The sequence below is a fragment of the Camelina sativa genome, chromosome 15 (assembly GCF_030686135.1).
Source record: "Camelina sativa cultivar CO46 ecotype springtype chromosome 15, ASM3068613v1".
Taxonomy (NCBI): Eukaryota; Viridiplantae; Streptophyta; class Magnoliopsida; order Brassicales; family Brassicaceae; genus Camelina; species Camelina sativa.
The window spans coordinates 1,941,588-1,960,257 of NC_141894.1; the positions used below are offsets into that span (position 1 = coordinate 1,941,588).

General features: G+C 31.4%; 4 protein-coding genes across 7 annotated transcripts; 2 read left to right on the plus strand and 2 right to left on the minus strand.

Annotated features, from left to right (window-relative positions):
• The first annotated feature begins 119 nt into the window (after positions 1-119).
• Positions 120-3,875, plus strand: LOC104744644 (sugar transporter ERD6-like 8). The gene is made up of 18 exons (XM_010465724.3): positions 120-471; positions 600-774; positions 930-992; positions 1,097-1,186; positions 1,329-1,388; positions 1,505-1,570; positions 1,684-1,749; positions 1,922-1,997; positions 2,111-2,175; positions 2,266-2,358; positions 2,449-2,529; positions 2,613-2,697; positions 2,804-2,913; positions 3,003-3,062; positions 3,168-3,221; positions 3,296-3,355; positions 3,446-3,560; positions 3,659-3,875. The coding sequence occupies exons 2-18, from the start codon at positions 616-618 to the stop codon at positions 3,769-3,771; spliced, it is 1,416 nt and encodes a 471-aa protein (XP_010464026.1). The 5' UTR covers positions 120-471; positions 600-615; the 3' UTR covers positions 3,772-3,875.
• Positions 3,876-5,608: 1,733 nt separating this feature from the next.
• Positions 5,609-9,477, plus strand: LOC104744645 (sugar transporter ERD6-like 9). Its single transcript, XM_010465725.2, has 17 exons — positions 5,609-5,838; positions 6,250-6,312; positions 6,398-6,487; positions 6,599-6,658; positions 6,752-6,817; positions 6,945-7,010; positions 7,085-7,160; positions 7,277-7,341; positions 7,448-7,540; positions 7,722-7,793; positions 7,911-7,995; positions 8,085-8,128; positions 8,216-8,278; positions 8,433-8,546; positions 8,725-8,784; positions 8,891-9,005; positions 9,092-9,477. Exons 1-17 carry the CDS (start codon positions 5,701-5,703, stop codon positions 9,202-9,204), a joined length of 1,383 nt encoding a protein of 460 aa, XP_010464027.1. The 5' UTR covers positions 5,609-5,700; the 3' UTR covers positions 9,205-9,477.
• A 422-nt stretch (positions 9,478-9,899) lies between these two features.
• LOC104748020 (sugar transporter ERD6-like 10) lies at positions 9,900-13,356 on the minus strand. 4 transcript variants are annotated; one of them, XM_087488639.1, is made up of 15 exons: positions 13,293-13,356; positions 12,576-12,723; positions 12,414-12,479; positions 12,247-12,322; positions 12,036-12,100; positions 11,846-11,938; positions 11,682-11,762; positions 11,467-11,551; positions 11,315-11,358; positions 11,176-11,238; positions 10,974-11,033; positions 10,787-10,840; positions 10,612-10,671; positions 10,384-10,498; positions 9,900-10,157 (listed from the first exon to the last, which is right to left on the minus strand). In XM_087488639.1, exons 7-15 carry the CDS (start codon positions 11,757-11,759, stop codon positions 10,036-10,038), a joined length of 681 nt encoding a protein of 226 aa, XP_087344765.1. In that variant the 5' UTR covers positions 11,760-11,762; positions 11,846-11,938; positions 12,036-12,100; positions 12,247-12,322; positions 12,414-12,479; positions 12,576-12,723; positions 13,293-13,356; the 3' UTR covers positions 9,900-10,035. The 4 variants fall into 4 exon arrangements, with proteins under 4 accessions (XP_087344765.1, XP_087344767.1, XP_087344766.1 ...); XM_087488641.1 differs by lacking the exon at positions 13,293-13,356 and having other exon boundaries at positions 12,036-12,159; positions 12,576-12,714; XM_087488640.1 differs by lacking the exons at positions 12,576-12,723; positions 13,293-13,356 and having other exon boundaries at positions 11,866-11,938; positions 12,036-12,159.
• Positions 13,357-13,929: 573 nt separating this feature from the next.
• Positions 13,930-18,514, minus strand: LOC104744648 (sugar transporter ERD6-like 11). The gene is made up of 17 exons (XM_010465727.2): positions 18,098-18,514; positions 17,944-18,006; positions 16,951-17,040; positions 16,714-16,773; positions 16,555-16,620; positions 16,368-16,433; positions 16,155-16,230; positions 15,970-16,034; positions 15,690-15,863; positions 15,510-15,594; positions 15,346-15,389; positions 15,187-15,249; positions 15,029-15,088; positions 14,820-14,873; positions 14,631-14,690; positions 14,378-14,492; positions 13,930-14,118 (listed from the first exon to the last, which is right to left on the minus strand). Exons 1-17 carry the CDS (start codon positions 18,242-18,244, stop codon positions 13,997-13,999), a joined length of 1,410 nt encoding a protein of 469 aa, XP_010464029.1. The 5' UTR covers positions 18,245-18,514; the 3' UTR covers positions 13,930-13,996.
• Between the last annotated feature and the right edge of the window lie 156 nt (positions 18,515-18,670).

The window sequence follows — 18,670 nt, forward strand, 5'->3', positions numbered from 1 at the left end:
TAACAAACCATGCATATCACCAATCTAGTCACACACTGCATGATGTACATTGTATCATTTGTGAATATTTTGAGAAAAAAAATTATTATTGATTATCAGTTGTAAAAATAATATTTATTACCGTGCAATATGTAAATTAGTAGATTATATAGATGCTGGTAGTTTGCTACTTTGGAATTATCTTACTTAAATACTTTCAAATTGAGTCAATCAACAATTTCTAATTGCTAACGCACTGGACTTTTATAGTGTAGTATCTAGAATAAATTAGTTCAAATTGTCTAATTCGTCCAAAATCATCATGCATGGGTCTTAACTAAGCCAGCCTAGCTATCGTCTATGCTCTAACATATAAATACATACATACATGTGTTGATTCACAGAGAGTTATATATAGACATACATCAATAAACTCAAAACAAATCAAGAGTTTTTGAGATCTAAAAATACGGTGCCTTCTCATCTCCTCCGGTGAGTTATCCAAATCCTTTTTTTTCTTTAACAAATTCACATAACTAAAAAATTGTTACACAGCTTAATTATATCTACGTACAAAAAAAAAAAAAAAATAAGTATTCGTTGCGGTTGATTTGAAAAAGGGGAATTGCCAAGAAAATGACGAGAAGAAAAGAGGACGACATGGAGAAAATGAACGGCAAATCTGAGCCGTTGCTGCTACCGGAGAAAGAATCCGACGTCTCAGAAGAAGCGTCGTGGATGGTTTATCTAAGCACATTCATTGCCGTTTGTGGTTCCTTCGAGTTTGGAACATGCGTAAGATTTTTTTTAACCCTATCTCTCACTTTCATTTAACCTTTTTCAATTAATCCCATTTACAAAGTAAAATAAGAAAACTATGAATAACGATTAAATTCTTGTTGATACGAGACAATCTTTGTGTGTATGTGTTTTCTTTTCGTTTTTAATAGGTGGGGTATTCGGCTCCGACCCAGTTTGGGATTATGGAAGAGCTTGATTTATCATATTCCCAGGTTTCTTAAGTATATAAATTATGTATTCTACATTTTATAGATGTGTTGCGATATATGTATGTATATTTCTCAAATTTGTTGTTTGTGTGTTTTGGCTAATCTAGTTTTCAGTTTTCGGATCGATATTAAATGTGGGAGCAGTGCTCGGCGCCATTACATCGGGGAAGATCTCCGATTTCATTGGTCGCAAAGGGGTATAACCTAGCTAAACAAATTTGTTTTTATCTCAACATGCACACAAGAATCAGTTTGTGATATGTTGCATTTACAATATTGTCTAACTAAAACATAATATATTAATATAGTTTTTGGCTCACATGGTTTTTTTCGAGACAGGCCATGAGGTTGGCTTCAGTGATCTCTGCCATTGGTTGGCTTATTATTTACATCGCCAAGGTTTTTTTGTTTCTATGTGCTAAAAATTTCTTCACTATTTGTCTTAAAAAGAAAAACTCTAAATAATATGAAAATTAACGATTCAATATCTTTGTTTAATTTTTTCGATGTGTTAGGGTGACGTACCTTTGGATTTTGGAAGATTTCTCACGGGTTATGGTTGTGGTACCCTTTCCTATGTGGTATGTCATGTTACAAAGCTATATCCCCTTATGGATAAAAAGCCATATTATTATGTCTTTTTGTCATGAAACTATTTTACAAAAAATCACATTTGCACTGATTTATGGTGTAGGTACCGGTTTTCATCGCCGAAATCAGTCCGAGAAATTTACGAGGAGCATTAGCGACGCTTAACCAGGTGATTATATATGATCCCATAGAAATGTCTGATGATTACAATATCGTCATATATATGAACTAGCAAATGTTTGGTGCATTATAATAGAAATAGAGCTGTTTAGATTATTTTAATAAATAAAACAGAACTATATATTGAATTTTTTTTGTGATAAATATTGTTAATTTTGCAGCTCTTTCTTGTAATCGGATTGGCTTCTATGTTCCTCATAGGCGCTGTCGTAAACTGGAGAACACTTGCATTAACCGGTAAATTTGTCTGTGCGGTAGCTTAACCGGAGACATTTGGTATTGGTTTAGTAACTGTGGTAGTTAAATTTGATTTGGTTATAACAAAACAAGGTTTAATTAACCAATTTCAGGCGTCGCACCGTGCGTGGTTCTATTCTTTGGGACTTGGTTCATTCCTGAATCACCCAGATGGCTGGTAAGATCAAAGCTCCATATATCAATTTCGGTTTAGAACCTATGGCTGGAAACTAACCGAACATAACTCGGACACGTTTCGTGTTTAAAGGAAATGGTTGGCCGCCACCGCGATTTTGAAATCGCGTTGCAGAAACTTAGGGGTCCTCACGCCAATATCACAAGAGAAGCCGAGGATATCAAGGTACAAACTCAATTAAACCAATAAATCGAAATAAGAAACCGGTTTTGGTACGTCACATGACATTTCTAATTTTTGGATTTTGGTTTATAGGAGTACTTGGCGACTCTTGCCCACCTCCCAAAAACCACACTATGGGACCTTGTTGACAAAAAGAACATTCGATTTGTGATTGTAAGAATCTCTAATTCCAATAACCGACGATAATTACGTTTCTCGGTTTGGTTTAGTCTTATGGTTGTGTGTATTGGTATCAGGTGGGAGTTGGTTTGATGGTTTTCCAGCAGTGCGTTGGAATAAATGGTGTTATATTTTACGCACAACAAATATTCGTATCAGCAGGTTATAATTCGAACAAGATCTAGCAAAGTGTTTAACACTAACATTGCTTTGTTTCTAGACCAATAATATTCATCGGTTTGTTATGTTCCGGTTTCGGTAATATCAGGAGCATCCCCAACTCTTGGAAGCATTTTGTACTCGATCGAACAAGTTGTTCTAACAGCACTCGGTGCAACACTGCTAATTGATAGGCTTGGAAGAAGGCCACTTCTTTTGGTATGGTTCTTACTTAGCTTGGGTTTCCAATAAACCGCAAAATACCGGTTTAGATTGTCCGGTCTGACAATGTCGGTTGTACATTGCAGGCTTCAGCTGTTGGGATGCTCATCGGATGTTTGCTCATCGGAAATTCATTTCTTTTGAAGGTCAGTTCAATCGAAAGATTAAGCTTAGACTCGTATATGGTGTTGGGAAATAAGGACGTATAGATTATAACCAGTTTGATTTTGGTTTTGATGTTAATTAATCAGGCCCATGGTTTAGCACTTGATCTCATCCCGGCCCTTGCAGTTAGCGGTGTCTTGGTAAGCAATGAACCCAATTATTGGTTTTAACATCCGGTTTAGTCCTTTGTTTGATCAAGAAATTCAATTTTCAGGTTTATATCGGTTCATTCTCGATTGGAATGGGTGCAATCCCATGGGTTATAATGTCTGAGGTAAATTTTAAACAATATAGAATGTTCACATATTCACATTCGATAAATATTCTTGTCATTAACCTTATAATTTAAAAAAAAAAAATGCAGATATTTCCAATTAATCTCAAAGGAACTGCTGGAGGACTTGTCACTGTGGTAAATTGGCTAAGTTCATGGTTTGTCTCCTTCACGTTCAACTTTCTCATGCTTTGGAGCCCTCATGGTATTACATTTTTTTTTCTTTTTTTTTTTTCTATAGATTTTCTTTTATTTACATAACATAGGTAAAGGAACAACAAATTAATATATTGTTTTCATCAGGTGCATTCTATGTGTATGGTGGGGTATGTGTATTAGCTATTATCTTCATAGCAAAACTTGTTCCTGAAACCAAAGGCAGAACCTTGGAAGAGATTCAAGCAATGATGATGTAATTCTACAATGTTTTTTATTTATATAAGTAACAAATATCTACATGCAAAGTTGCAAATTCATGCCATATATTTTTAAATATATCTGAACTTTCTTGTTCGTTAAACGAGGCTCTGTATATAAATTTAACAGGTTCATTAATTAGTCAATTGGAATGGGCATGTTACGTTCTTTGGTAAAAGGTTTTCCTCAAAGTCAATGCTTAAAATTTCAAAAGATAAGAACCAGGACCTAACAGGCTCCATTTCGAATGTTTTTGGAATTTAGGTAGGTTTGATTATAGACTAAAACGACTAATGTGTTCTCACGGTTTTGTCTATTAATATATAATCTTTCGCTTTACACATTATGATTAAAAAAAAAACGTTAAACTGCCAATATGTAACATACATAAGTTAAATTAAAATAAGAAAGAAAACGGGTGAAGCAGCTGCTGAAGTATTGAATCTGTTGACATGATCAAACACCGCGACAAATTCGTGGCCATATTTTTATTCTTATTTGTTTGTTTTTGTCTTCTTTTGATCAACTGATTTTTTTTTTTGGTCTTACATTTGATTCTTACGTTTACTTATTAGTACCGGTACTAGGTGTTATTAGGGCCTGTATATTTTGATTATAATTTTTAACGGTTTAGCACGTTGAATAGTTGTCATATTAGTAGCGTAATAATCATTTAAAATTTATATATATATATATATATATATATATATATTTTAGAATTTATAATTAACAAATTTGGATCAAATGCACTTTAATCTCTCTCAGAAACATGTGATATGCAGATTAAGATTACGTTTTAGATATTGCCACATCAAACAGTAATAGGAATATTTTTTTTTTAAAACGAATTTTTCCACACCACCAATTACTAAGAATCATGAATGTAAAATATGTATTTATATATACAAATGTATATATTAATATATAGTTAAGCTTTCAATGTAAACTCATACATTCTTATTCAAAATATTAAATTGAAAACTTGCCATATATACGCGAATCCTTTTTCTTGATAATATATATTTGTATAGTACTGTAAGTCCAAAACATATCAGCGTTATTATTTTTGCCAAATTAAAAAAAAAAAAAAAAAAAAAATGTGATGTGCTAAAAAGGGAAATGCCTCTTATGGAACTAATGATTTAGAAGAGGCTATATAGACGTGATCCACATGTGACCTTGGAACACATCAGGAAAGAATTGTATCGAGAACTTTAAATGTTAGAAGACTTGTTCAATTTAGATCTATTAAATGATCTAATTAACAAAGTCGAACCACCAACAGGAAGATGAGCGTCAATAACAGCCGAGTATCTATGTTCTCAGTTTAGATGAAACTATTAAAAGTCTACTTGAAATAAAAATATTATATTCCTGATAAGACTTCTGATTTTTTATTTTTTTTTTGAATAACCTCGCTGATTTAAATATGTGATCTAATTAATCTACCAATACAAGCAAACTATACTTTCCAACTGTCATTTTACACTTTTTTTTTTTCTAGCATAATAATGTTTTTGAGTTTTTCTATGAAGAACTGCATAGACATGATGAGCAATCGTACAGTTTGCTAAGTTTTTTTTTTTTTTTTTTTTTTTTTTTTTTACACATTAGACTGCTAAGTTTTTTTCTTTAATTTATGACTTTCTATCAGGGATTAGTCTTTTTTTTTCCTTTTCTTTCAAACAATCTAGCAATTATAAAATGATCGGAATAATATTACAATGATGGTACGAGCACGAATCCAATATTGTACCATAACTGCAGTAGATAGATGACATAACAGTAAATAACGACGTCAACACATCTAAATAAATCCATATAAAGAGAAACCATAGCTATCAGAGTCGTCTCTCTATCTCTCTTGTTCTTGTTCTTCAGCTCCGTTCAATTCTAGTTTTTTGAGATACTTTGACTGAAAAAAAAAAATGGAGGGAGAGAGTAGTAGTAGTATCGAGAAAGGATTATTATTGGTAAATAAGGAAGAGAGTGCAACTACAAGTACTCCACTTCTTTTCTTCACCACTTTCATCATCGTCTCTGCGTCTTTCTCCTTTGGCGTTGCCGTATGTTCCCATCTCTCTCTTTCTAAATTTTGATTTGATTACTTCTTTTTTTGATAAATTTTTTAAAAAGTCAACTGGTATTGAGAAGTGCTCATGTACGTTTCTCTTTATAGAACTTTTTAATATTCCGATCTCTTTAGACCCATCACCATGATACATAAACTTCTATCGTACCAACAGTTGACAAATTTCTACAACCCGCCATCGCCATGATCATATAGAACATCATGATATAGATTGGTTACTCTTTTTTTTTTTTTTTTTTTTTTTTTTGATAATACTTATTTTCTCTATGTTTTGGAATATTCCAAATAGCATTTTTCGAAAATCATATCGGAATGGGTTTTGCAAAGAAATATTCCAACTGTGTTAAATTTCATCTATCTTCAATTACTTTTTGATGAGAATCAGTTAGGGCATACTGCTGGTACAATGGCCTTCATTATGGAAGATCTTGATCTTAATATCGCACAAGTAAGTATTTAACTAAGTTCATAACTATTTCTGATACGTTTTAACAAATAAAAAAGTTCAGTTTAATTAAAATTTATTTTCGCAGTTTTCTGTATTTGGTTCGCTATTGACGTTTGGAGGAATGATCGGCGCAATTTTTAGCGCCACGATTGCAGATTCATTTGGTCGTAAAATGGTTAGATATCTATCATTCTAAATTCACCCCCAACACTACAGATAACATATTCCTTAATTAAACCTCTTAATCCCTTTTAATAATGTTTTCGTTCTAAAATATTTTCTTAAGACTTTGTGGATCGCGGATGTATTCTGCATAAGTGGATGGCTTGCAATTGCACTAGCCAAGGTTTCTTCACTATTATCCCTTTAGTATTAATTGTTACTTTATATTATAAGCTTACGTACTCTCTAATATCGAATAGTTTATCTTTGCGCGTAGAATATTATTTGGCTGGACTTCGGACGATTCTTTGTGGGAGTTGGAGTTGGTCTCCTTAGCTACGTGGTACCTTTTTTTTTTGGTTCTGATTATAAATATTCTAATTACCATCCCTAAACGTTATTTTCTTTTCTTTTTGGCTAGATATCTCTAACTTTTAATAACACTGGTTTATAAATAAATCTTATTATAGGTTCCTATATATATCGCAGAAATAGCTCCCAAAAATGTGCGAGGCACTTTTACATTTAGCAATCAGGTTAAGTAAAATTTATAGTAGTTAGTTTCTAATCAAACTTATATATATACTGATGAATGTTTAGCTATTTACAGCTGTTGCAAAACTGTGGGCTCGCAATCGCGTATTACCTTGGAAATTTCATGTCATGGAGAACGATTGCCCTAATCGGTGATTCAATCTCATATACTTTTATTTCTTTTTTCTCCAACTTTCATTTTCGATAATTAAATTTAATTTCTGGAATAATAAAACAGTTTCACTAGAGATACTTTAACGTCTTTCAGGCATATCTCCATGCTTGATACAACTTTTTGGGTTGTTCTTCATTCCTGAATCTCCAAGATGGCTGGTTCGTCATATCATATGAATCATATTATATATATTGTACTGTCTATTTTTGTAAAGCAATAAATTAGAAATGGAAAATATATAACGTCATTAATTGATTGTTGTAGGCAAAAGAATGCCGCGACGAGGAATGTGAGGTTGTTCTTCAGAAATTAAGAGGAGAAGAAGCTGATATTAAAAAAGAAACTCGAGAAATCATGGTACATTATAACATTATGAAAATTAGTATTAAAACTTTTTTACTATCTCATCCATTATTTTATGTTTTACGTATACCGAATTGTTTCTCAGAAAACTTAGTTGTATTCTAAAAAGATATTGTTTGTTTTATACTTTCAACATTAATATTTTTTGCTCATCATTTTACTACTAATTTTGCAGATTTCTGTTGATGCTTCCGCGAATATCAGCATGCGTAGTCTTTTCAAAAGGAAATATACTCGTCAACTTACGGTATGAAAATGGGTACTTTTGTTCATTAACTAGCAACAAATATTTATACTCGAGTAATTTAAATGATGTATGATTAGTTAACGTGTTTTTCTTTTTTGGGTGGTTACCTAAATTTAGATCGGGATAGGTTTGATGCTTCTGCAACAGTTAAGTGGAAGCGCAGGATTATCTTATTACGTAGGCAGCATATTTGATCTTGCGGGTAAAATTTTGTCAGTTTCATTTAGATATATTATATCTTTCTTATTATATGATCATCACGTAGCTAAATTAATGGTTTTATATAAAAAGGTTTTCCTTCTCGGATTGGGATGACGGTGTTGTCTATTGTCGTGGTACGTATATTATGTAACTTTCTTCGATTTGAATTTATGAAATTGTAACCGCAGTTCTCCCAGTAAACACATCATTGATCATGATAGGTACCAAAAGCTATATTGGGTCTGATACTTGTGGAACGATGGGGAAGACGGCCACTTCTTATGGTTATAATTTTATTTTATTTTATTAATTACGTGTTGCACCAAAAAAAATGATTAATTACGTTTACTAATATATAATGTTTTTTTTTTACTCAACTAATATATATATATATATATATATATACTAATATATAATGTTTAATGTACAAATTTGCAGGTATCTGCATCTGGTTTATGTTTAGGTTGTATCTTACTTGCAGTAGCGTTCGCACTGAAAGGTGTCCCTGGGATTGTAAATGTTACTCCCACTTTGGCATTTATAGGAATATTGGTAAGTGAGATCCAATTTATGCAATTTCAAAAATAAAAGTCATGCTTCTGAATTATTTAGATAATTAAAAATAACCTGATATAATTAACCGATGACACTGTATTGAGTATTGAGTGATATATTCTATAAAATTTTCAAAATGTGATTTTACTAAAATAATAAATCAATATCCAAACAGACATATAGTATGATGTTCGCGGCTGGATTAGGAGGGCTACCATGGATTATAATGTCTGAGGTATTTGCACATTTATTTACTTTTGGCATCCTTAAGCAAAGTTATTTCTGACTTCTTGTGTTGACATTTAAATTGTTCAATATATTCGTGTTATATTATTGTTTAGATATTCCCGATGAACATGAAAGTGGTAGCTGGGAGTTTAATAACCATAACGAACTGGTTTACTGGTTGGATCGTCAGCTACAGTTTCAATTTCATGCTTCTTTGGAGCCAAACCGGTAAGTCGTCAAAACTAGCCCAAAAGCACTAAACCGGTTTATGAAATTTAAGATTTGATTTATTTTTTCGTAAATTCGAATTGCAGGGACTTTTAGTATATTCGCCATGATAACTGGAGTAACGGTTGTATTTGCATGGTGGATGGTGCCAGAAACTCGAGGTTTAACCTTAGAAGAAATCCAACTTCGACGTTCCTAATTAAATACTTCGAGTTATCTTAAATGTCTAATACAAAATGTTTGGGGAACAAAAAACAAACAGAAACAGTACTCCTAAATGGTTTCCACGATGAGTTCCACAATGCTTTTTGTTGCTTCACAAGAGTTTCTATATTCACTACTTGTATTTTCTATTTTTCTTTCATCTTTTCATCTCTGCTTTGCATTGTAACTTTTAAATGTTGTCCCTTGTGAATTGAAAAAAGCAAAATGAATAAAATTATCTTTATTTTAAAAAAAAAATAATAAAAAATAATCAATACAAAACGTGTATATATATATACATATAGATATCAGTGTAAAGCGATTATGGTCTAAATTCTATGTAAGGTCATGTAACCCACGATGCAGACAGTTGTGCTATAATCTTTATTGTTTGTCAAACCAAACTTCCTTGGTATAGGAAGCCCCACCGAACCTGTTTGTTTCAGGTTAATTAGATCGTGAAAAGTCGAGCCAACCCAACCAAAATCTTCTGACATAAAAAAGCGAAAAGAGTACAATGATTTGATGTGATATAAAAGCAGGTGACGTTCTCGCATGCACGTTTCTTGGTCCAAAACTCACAATCTTTTAGCCTCGTGGTACCTTTCGTTTTCCGTCCAGGTTCAGTGAATGATATAGTTTTTTGCCTAAGTTCAACTAATTCGTTCATTTAATATCTAGTTTTGAGACTTATTAATATACTGTATATATCACTATCAAAAATATGTAAATAATATTTGCAAAGACACTGCCAATAGATAATAATTTGTATATTTGTTTATAAAAAAAAACAATTAAACATGGTATTATACAATGTAATGTTTATTTAGGTTGTCCCTGTAAGCGAAGCTTGCAGTTCCTCTAGTGACTGTCCTTTGGTCTCCGGGACGAGCATCCAAATAAAAATCAATGACATTCCCCCAACCATCGCAAATATGTAAAATGTTCCTATTTTTATAGAAAACAACATAAACTGAAATTAGAGAATGTAATTAGCAAACTAAAATTAAATAAAAACTAGATTGTAAATTAAAACCATCTTTCTAGTTTGTAATTTACTTATGTTCGGATTAGAGTTAGATTGGTTTTGTTTAAGGCGATTCTTTATATCCTTTCAAACCTTACATATATATTCGAATTAATTGGGAAAATATTATAGTAGAAAATAAAGGACCTTGAGCGCTCCATTCAAACATAAAGTTGAAAGCGTAACTCACGAACCACCCAGTGGTCCACGATGTTAATGCGACGATTGTCCCTGCTGAAACTTTTATATTTATTGGAAATATCTGCAGTAAAAGGGAAAAAAACAATACGAGCGTTTTATTGCATGTTTTATAAATAAATGTTTGATTATTACTTATTTTAGTGTTTACAAAATTGAAGTAAATTAATGCTTCACCTCAGACATAATGACCCAAGGTAGCCCTCCTATACCGATTGCAAAAAATCCAAAGTAGACCTAACCAAAATAATCGATTTTAGGTTCAGAATTATTACTACAAATAAATACAAAAAGGTATGATAAGTTATATATGTAAAAAAGGAATGATCGTTTCAAAATTGAATAATTTTACCAGAATGTTTATGAAGACTAAAGCTGGAATCAGTTCAGGAAGCAGATTCATTTCCTGTTCATTCCCATATCAGAAAAGAATTAAATTAAAAATATCCTGTATTAATATTATTAGTTGGATTGTATAATATATTGTGTAATATTTAAATTGTTATTACAATTTAACTAAGGGTAATATTATTAGTAACCTGTAACGTGAAGCTAACCCCAATAAGCAAGGACCCGATGGACATTCCTACAGCAGAAGCCTGCAATAATGTTTTAAGTATATAAAAACAAAAAAAAGATAATTAGACGAAATATATATATATATATATATATATTTCAGTAATAATTTCTGTACAATGGTATGTATATACTAATTAAGTTATTTAACTATGTCTTTCTAACCAATAGGAGTGGTCGTCTTCCCCATTTATCCACAAGTATCATACCAATCAAAGCTTTTGGGATCTAGAGAGCGTAAAAAAAAAAAAATCATAAACGGTATCATAAACGGTATAGAGAAAATTAATATAAAGGTACGCACCACGAAGACACCAAATATCATTGACCCAAGTCTCTCTGAAAAACCTGTTTAATTAAAAGATGCAAAATGCATACTATATAATACTGATAATCATTAAATATTGCCTGTGATAATCATAAACAAAATACTAATACGACTTTGAATATTCTAACCAGCTTTTCTAAATATGGCATTTGAGTAAAATGTGATACCGCTAGCTCCAGATAACTGTTGTATCAACATTAGACCAATTCCAATCTGCATATGTAAATAAATAAAATGAAAAGGTATAGTTATGTAATTAAATCATTACTTCCATCAACTGTACAATCATAGTATATAAATAGCTTTTTTTTCACTCTGAATTTCTCTATATATGTTAGCATACCACAAGAGTTCGTCTATACTTCTTCTGAAACATGTCGCAGAAACTGGACTTTGAATCTTCTTCAAGCATTTTTGTCATAACCTGTAGTATATAATAAAAAATATATATAATTATGAGTACTTTATAAAGAAAATATACTGATAAATTAATTTGATAAGAGATACCTGAATTTCAGCGGATTCACCTGAAACATCAGTGTCTTTTCCTCTAAGTCGATGCAAAGAACTTTCTACTTCTTTGCCTGAACCGACTTTAGCCTGAAAAAAATATTAATATAATGATTGAAGTAAAACTTCTTATACATACTTATGTCAAATTTTATATCTATATTCAATGTATAAAGAAAATACTAACCAACCATCTTGGAGATTCCGGTATAAAGTATATACCGATCACTTGAATAAAACATGGAAGAGCACCTGGACCAGAACTTAAGTAAAACCAATTTGTATATATAGTATATGTCTTTTATAGAATACTGAAAGAAAAAAAAAAAAAAAAAAGTTAACATGTTATTGGAGAAAAAATAATAATGCAAATGTCTTACGACGCTATAATTCGTTACCTATAATAGCCAGTATCCGCCAATTAATGACAGTCCCAAAAAAATATACCAGTGAGAGTCCAATGTTTAGAAGAAGCTACAAAGGCAAAAATGAGTATTTACAATAGAAAGGAAAAAAAACAAGCGTTGATAGTAATAGACTGAACTTCTTACTTAATTCTTCTTACCTGGGTTGAAGAAGTAAATGCACCGCGAACATGTTTTGGTGTGATTTCCGCAATATATACAGGGACCTTGTTTGAATATGACAATATTTGTTTTGAGAAATGTGAAATAAGAAGAAGTTATATAAAATACTATTATATAGTATACAAATAAATTATAATTACCACGTAGCTAATCAAGCCAACTCCTATGCCCAAGGAAATTCTTCCCAAGTCCAACCAGAAGACATTCTTTTTTGTTTCCACAAAATTGACCGCTGAACAAGGCACCCACCGCACCTCCCAAGTTCAGGAAAGAACCAAACGCTGAAAACTGCACAAAACGAAAAAAAAAAATATATATATATATATAAACAATAATCTTTATATAACTCAAAAGTACCATATTCGATAACTAGAATAATCGAACAAAATTACTAATATAATTTAAAAATATTAGCTATATACTTTATTGAAAGCAGCTACTTTTTTTTTTTTTTTTTTGTGAACCAAAGCAGCTACGTATACATCACATTTCCAATGTAACTTACGTATGACAGTTGCAGCATCTCCCTAAAAGTGTGTGTACAGGTGTCTCTCAAAAGATACTATTTCCTAGCAAGTTTTCTGTACTCATAACTTTGTACCTCAATAATTAAATACTAACAATTATTAAGTATACAGAAGAACCACAATTTCACTACTACGATTTCTTTATAACGACGAGCCTTATGTGTGAGGGACTGATGGTTTATACGGAGTAGTAATCACAAATCAGGCAAGAAAATTTACAATCAGCTGATGTTTAATAGTACAAGTAATTATGAATTGTGTGCATTGCATGCATGATTAATTGGGCATTAAATAAGCCGTGATAAAAATATTAAAAAAAGATACACATACTTGGGCCATAGAAAGATCTAACTCCTTCATCATTGCGGTCTCAGCGCCTGAAGTATAACCACTCTACAAACCCGATATGTTAAATCAGTCTGATTAATTAAGAAGACAATAAATGCAATAAGATTAAAGAGCAGATGAGATTGCAAAATCAGCCTAATAATAAACTCGGTTTTACTGTACCAGCTACTGTACCGGTTGTTATTTGTAAAACTTTGTAAAACTTTTTTTTCCGTGATCTGAAACACGACAAAACGACTGACCAAACATACTACCGTTCTTCGCAAATCCGTTTTAGAGACTGTCGTCGAATCTGTACGTAACAAAGATATGTCCCATATTACGTTTCTTCCATTGATTATTATCTGTCAGATATATGCCCCATGTACCAAAAATCTGGTGGATACTTAATGTAAAGTAAATAAGAGTCAAAAAAGAAAACAACTAGAGCATCGCATATCCGAAATAGAAGAGTAGAGTGATTATATATTTCGAGCAATAGAGAACAATTTACAAATGGGCATATATCTTAGTTGTGATGAGACATTCATTTGTTGTCTTAATACTAGGATAAGCCATTGGTTTGGCAAAGGAAAAAAGGTTTAATAGTATATATTAATATATAACACTATCAAGAATATGCAAATAAATTATATTTTTTTTTCATAAACATATATTAATAATATATTACAACGTAAATGTGTATTTTAGTTTATCCCGGTAAGGGAAGCTTGTAACTCTTCGAGGGATTTTCCTTTCGTTTCCGGTACGACCATCCAAATAAATATCAATGACATTCCTCCCACAGCCGCAAATATATAAAACGTTCCTATTTAAATTATAAATAATCAACAAACAATACGCAAGTCAGCTTATTATATTAAATTAAACAAAACCTGAATATAATAGATATATTTTCTAAATAAACATCTTTCATTTCTAAAACTGTTAATATTCGAAAACGAGCATGTATATCTAGTTGTATTTTACCTTACGTATATATATATATATATATATATATATATATATATATATATATATATTTAAGAACTTAACTAAAATCATTATATATAGAGAGAATAAGGGACCTGATGCGCTCCATTCGAACATGAAGTTGAAAGCGTAACTCACGAACCACCCACTAGTCCATGAAGTTAACGCTACGATCGTCCCTGCTGAAACTTTTATGTTTATCGGAAAGATCTGCAACAAAAATTAAAAACATAAACATAATAAACCTTTTTTTCTTTCATAAATAGCTAAACTATTTCATTGTTATTCTACTCTTTATTATAAATTTACTCTTTATTATAAATTTCAAAAGAAAATTAAGTTGTTTACCTCAGACATAATGACCCAAGGTAACCCTCCTATACCGATTGCACTAAATCCGAAGTAGACCTAACAAGATTTCATTTAAGATTTGTAATACGAGTTAATAAATACCACAGGACAAAAAAAAAACAAATGTAGAAAGTTATGAATGAGAAAATGAACGATCGTTGATAAATAAAAAAACAATGATTTTACCAGAATGTTTACGAAGACGAAAACTCCAGTCAATTCAGGAAGCACATTCATTTGCTGTAAACAACAATCATAATGAATTAAAAAACATATTATATCAAGTTAGGTTTTAACACTATACGTGTTGATACTTGATAGTGATCTCATATTAATCCAATATATAAAACACTATAAGAATAACCTCTTAGCAAGCAAAAAGAATAAAAAATAACCTGTAACGTGAAGCTAACTCCAATAAGCAAGGACCCGATGGACATTCCAACAGCAGAAGCCTACAATAATGGTTATCAAATATTATATTAAAAAATTATTGTACTGACTTATGCTACGTATGTACTAATATAATATATATTAACTGTATATTTCTAACCAATAGAAGTGGTCGTCTTCCCCATCTATCCACAAAAATCAGACCAACCAAAGACTTTGGGATCTACAAAGAGTAAAACAAAAAAAATCAGTAAAGGTATCATCGAAATAGATTTGAGAAAACAATTTCAATAAAGAAATACAATTATAAAATACGCACCACGAACACACCAAATATCATTGATCCAAGTCTCTCTGGAAAGCCTGTTTAACAGAAACAAAATGCATATAATATCGATGATTATTAGTTACATATTGCTAGTGATCATATATTAATATAATCATATTTATAAATAATATTAAGACTTTGATGAATATTCTCACCAGATTTTCTAAATATGGCATTTGAATAATATGTGATGCCGCTAGCTCCACATAATTGTTGTATCAACATTAGACCAATTCCAACCTGTTTTTTTTTTTATATATAGAAAATATGAATAATTATTACTTCTTTCATCAAACGTAAAATGAACCCTGTTGCGCTAATATATGTTACCGTACCACAAGAGTTCGTCTATACTTCTTCTGAAACATGTCACAGAAACTGGACTTTGAATCTTCTTCAAGCATTTTTGTCATAACCTGAATTTCAGCGGATTCACCTGAAACATCAAAGTCTTTCCCTCTAAGTCGATGCAAAGAACTTTCTACTTCTTTGCTTGAACCCACTTTAGCCTGAAAGAAAACAATTAATATTTATGATTGAAGACTTGAAGTACAAACTATAAATATTTATGTCAAAACTCATAGTCGAAATGCAATATATAAAGAAAATACAAACCAGCCATCTCGGAGATTCCGGTATATAGTATATTCCGATCACTTGAAGGACGCATGGAAGAGCACCTGAACCGGATAATGGAGATAAATAAAATCGACATTGTGTACATGAATATTGAATTAAAACAAAATACTAACTTGTTGGAAAAACGATAATTAGTATTTTCCAATGAGATATCTCGTTACCTATAATAGCCATTACTCGCCAATTAATTACAGTCCCAAAGAAATAAATCAGGGAAACTCCACTGTTTTGAAGAAGCTATAAAACCCAAAAATAAAATAAAAATTGGTTGTTACAATTAAAAGAAAATAACTACTTTGTTACAGAAGACAACAAAATAATAGACGTTATATAAAAGAAAAAGGTACTATTGTAGTATAGAATAAGAGAGTTACCTGATTTGAAGCAGTGAATGCACCACGAACATGTTTTGGAGTGATTTCCGCAATATATACAGGGACCTTTGTTTGGGATATTAAAATGGTTGTTTTTAACTTTTAAGTGATGTGTCCAAACTCCAATATAAAATATACTAGTAGTAAATGAAATCACAAAAGCTAAAGTAAGTAGAGTCTTAATTACCACGTAGCTAATCAAGCCGACTCCAATGCCCAAGGAAATTCTTCCCAAGTCCAGCCAGAAGACATTCTTTTTGTTTTCCACATATTAATCAAATCTATTAATTAGATATTTTAACAACCAAATTATTATTTATTAAGGGTTTTTATTTCGGATTTATACCTTTGCGAAGGCAATGGCGAGCCAACCAAAAATGCAGAAAAAATCGCAGGTCCACAACGTCTATATTCGCACAAAAAAAATATATATATATATAAATTAGATTTTTTTTTTTTTGGTTCAAAAAAATAGAATCTCATACTAGGTACTACTAAACACATTTTCAAATAATGATTAAAATTGTGCGTAATTAAATAATAGTATATGATATGAAAAATTAGGGTAAAAACGGTAATTTACTCGTCTTCGGCCGAGGATGACTGCCAATTGACCGCTGAACAAGGCGCCCACCGCACCTCCCACGTTGATGAAGGAACCAAACGCTGCAAACTGTGGGAAACAAATAACAAACAAACAAATTGATTGATTGGGTCAAGCACACTTAATTATGTTGGTCATATTTTAAATGCTAATTTTGTTTTGTCTCTATTAAATGTTAGTAATACAAACACTATATATTTAATCACTTGTTTATATTGTTTATTTGTTATGTAAGTAAGCGCTCGTGTATTCTTTTGATTAGTATAACTATCATATGAAATTTGTCAGAAAGCTAGTACCATATTCGATACCTAAAATAATAACGAGATTACTAATATAATTTTAAAATACAGCTATATACTTAATTTTTAAAAATACAGCTGTATAACACGTTTTAACAATGTTCATGTTATATATTTCCAAAAAGATAATGATAATAATAATGTTCATGTTCTATAACATGATACAATATACGGTATCATGTATGAGTTTTAACTATATTCATTTTTTTTTTAATGTAAGTTACGTATCACATATGCATTTCTCGAAGTCGTCTCAGAACAGAGACGTCGTCTCTCAATAGTCAATATATTTCCCAACAAGTTTCTCTACTCATAAGTCATAAGTCAAAACTATGAACCACAATTTACTATTAGCTACTATTTCCAGTTGCTAAAGCGATTTATTATTTATCAGTGATCAATGATGTCTTTATACGTAACTGCATACAGATATCAATTTCATTTTCTTCATACAAACCTGGCTTGTTAGATGGGGTCTCATAGTTTAGAAATCCACACAAAAAATTTACAAGCAGCTGATGTTTTATTTCAAGTTTCAGGAAGTTATTATGCATATTAAGCATAATTAATTGGGTATCACTACTATATAGTGATAAAATCTAAAAAGGAAGAAAATAAGATCAATACTTTTTTTTTTTTGGGGTATGAATGTTAAGTAAAAGATTCATACCTGTGCCATAGAAAGGTCTAACTCCTTCATGATAGCAGTCTCAGCGCCTGAAGTATAGCCAGCCTAACAACGTTCAAGAAATTACAGGAATAAAAAGATCCATCAAAGAAAAGGAAATCGAGAGTAATTTAAATAGAGAAATTAAGAAACTCACAGCACATCCATAGCTGAAGGAACTACAAACAGCGACAAAAGTGCTGAGAATCACACAAGCTGTGACATGACGATCATCTCTGTCGTTCTGGTGAGGAAGAAGAAGCCCTTCCTCCATGCCTCTGTTCTCCTCCTCCTCCACCACCATTCTTACGATTTTTGTTCTCTTTCCAAAGATCTCCCCGGCCCCTTTAAAGAAACAAGAATATATCTTCTTGATTTTGATATTGGTAAGAAAGAGAGAGAGAGAGAGGGAGAGACAGAGTGAGCGAGAGAGAGAGGGAGAGACAGAGAGTTTGTTTACTTGTAAGGTTTAATCACTTCATAATTTGGACAAGTGGGCTTGATATATAGAATAGGGATCTTGAATATAGTAATATTTACCTTCCAATAATTTCGAGTTTGTTTGTTCCTTTGTACTAAGATAATAATGACAACTTTCTTTAAGTGAATTTAGCTCATTATCTGTACTGGATACAAGTTGCACGTTCTTTTTTCTTTGTATTACTTCCAATAGTTTATGTATTTTCTTGTATAAGTAATTAATATTTTGACTAAATTTCTGTAATAAAAA

Coding starts and splice junctions, on each gene's coding strand:
- LOC104744648 (XM_010465727.2), bottom strand. CDS start 18,244: ATGGTGGTGGAGGAGGAGGAGAACAGAGGCATGGAGGAAGGGCTTCTT. Junction 16,434..16,554: donor TCGGCTTGATTAGCTACGTG/GTAATTAAGACT, acceptor TCCCAAACAAAG/GTCCCTGTATATATTGCGGA. Junction 14,493..14,630: donor CTTGGGTCATTATGTCTGAG/GTAAACAACTTA, acceptor TTTTTGTTGCAG/ATCTTTCCGATAAACATAAA.
- LOC104744644 (XM_010465724.3), top strand. CDS start 616: ATGACGAGAAGAAAAGAGGACGACATGGAGAAAATGAACGGCAAATCT. Junction 2,914..3,002: donor GAAGAAGGCCACTTCTTTTG/GTATGGTTCTTA, acceptor TGTACATTGCAG/GCTTCAGCTGTTGGGATGCT. Junction 3,561..3,658: donor CATGCTTTGGAGCCCTCATG/GTATTACATTTT, acceptor TGTTTTCATCAG/GTGCATTCTATGTGTATGGT.
- LOC104744645 (XM_010465725.2), top strand. CDS start 5,701: ATGGAGGGAGAGAGTAGTAGTAGTATCGAGAAAGGATTATTATTGGTA. Junction 6,659..6,751: donor TTGCAATTGCACTAGCCAAG/GTTTCTTCACTA, acceptor CTTTGCGCGTAG/AATATTATTTGGCTGGACTT. Junction 7,794..7,910: donor AATATACTCGTCAACTTACG/GTATGAAAATGG, acceptor ACCTAAATTTAG/ATCGGGATAGGTTTGATGCT.
- LOC104748020 (XM_087488640.1), bottom strand. Junction 10,841..10,973: donor GGGTTAGCTTCACGTTACAG/GTTACTAATAAT, acceptor GGGAATGAACAG/GAAATGAATCTGCTTCCTGA. Junction 10,158..10,383: donor GTTTGAATGGAGCGCTCAAG/GTCCTTTATTTT, acceptor CTATAAAAATAG/GAACATTTTACATATTTGCG.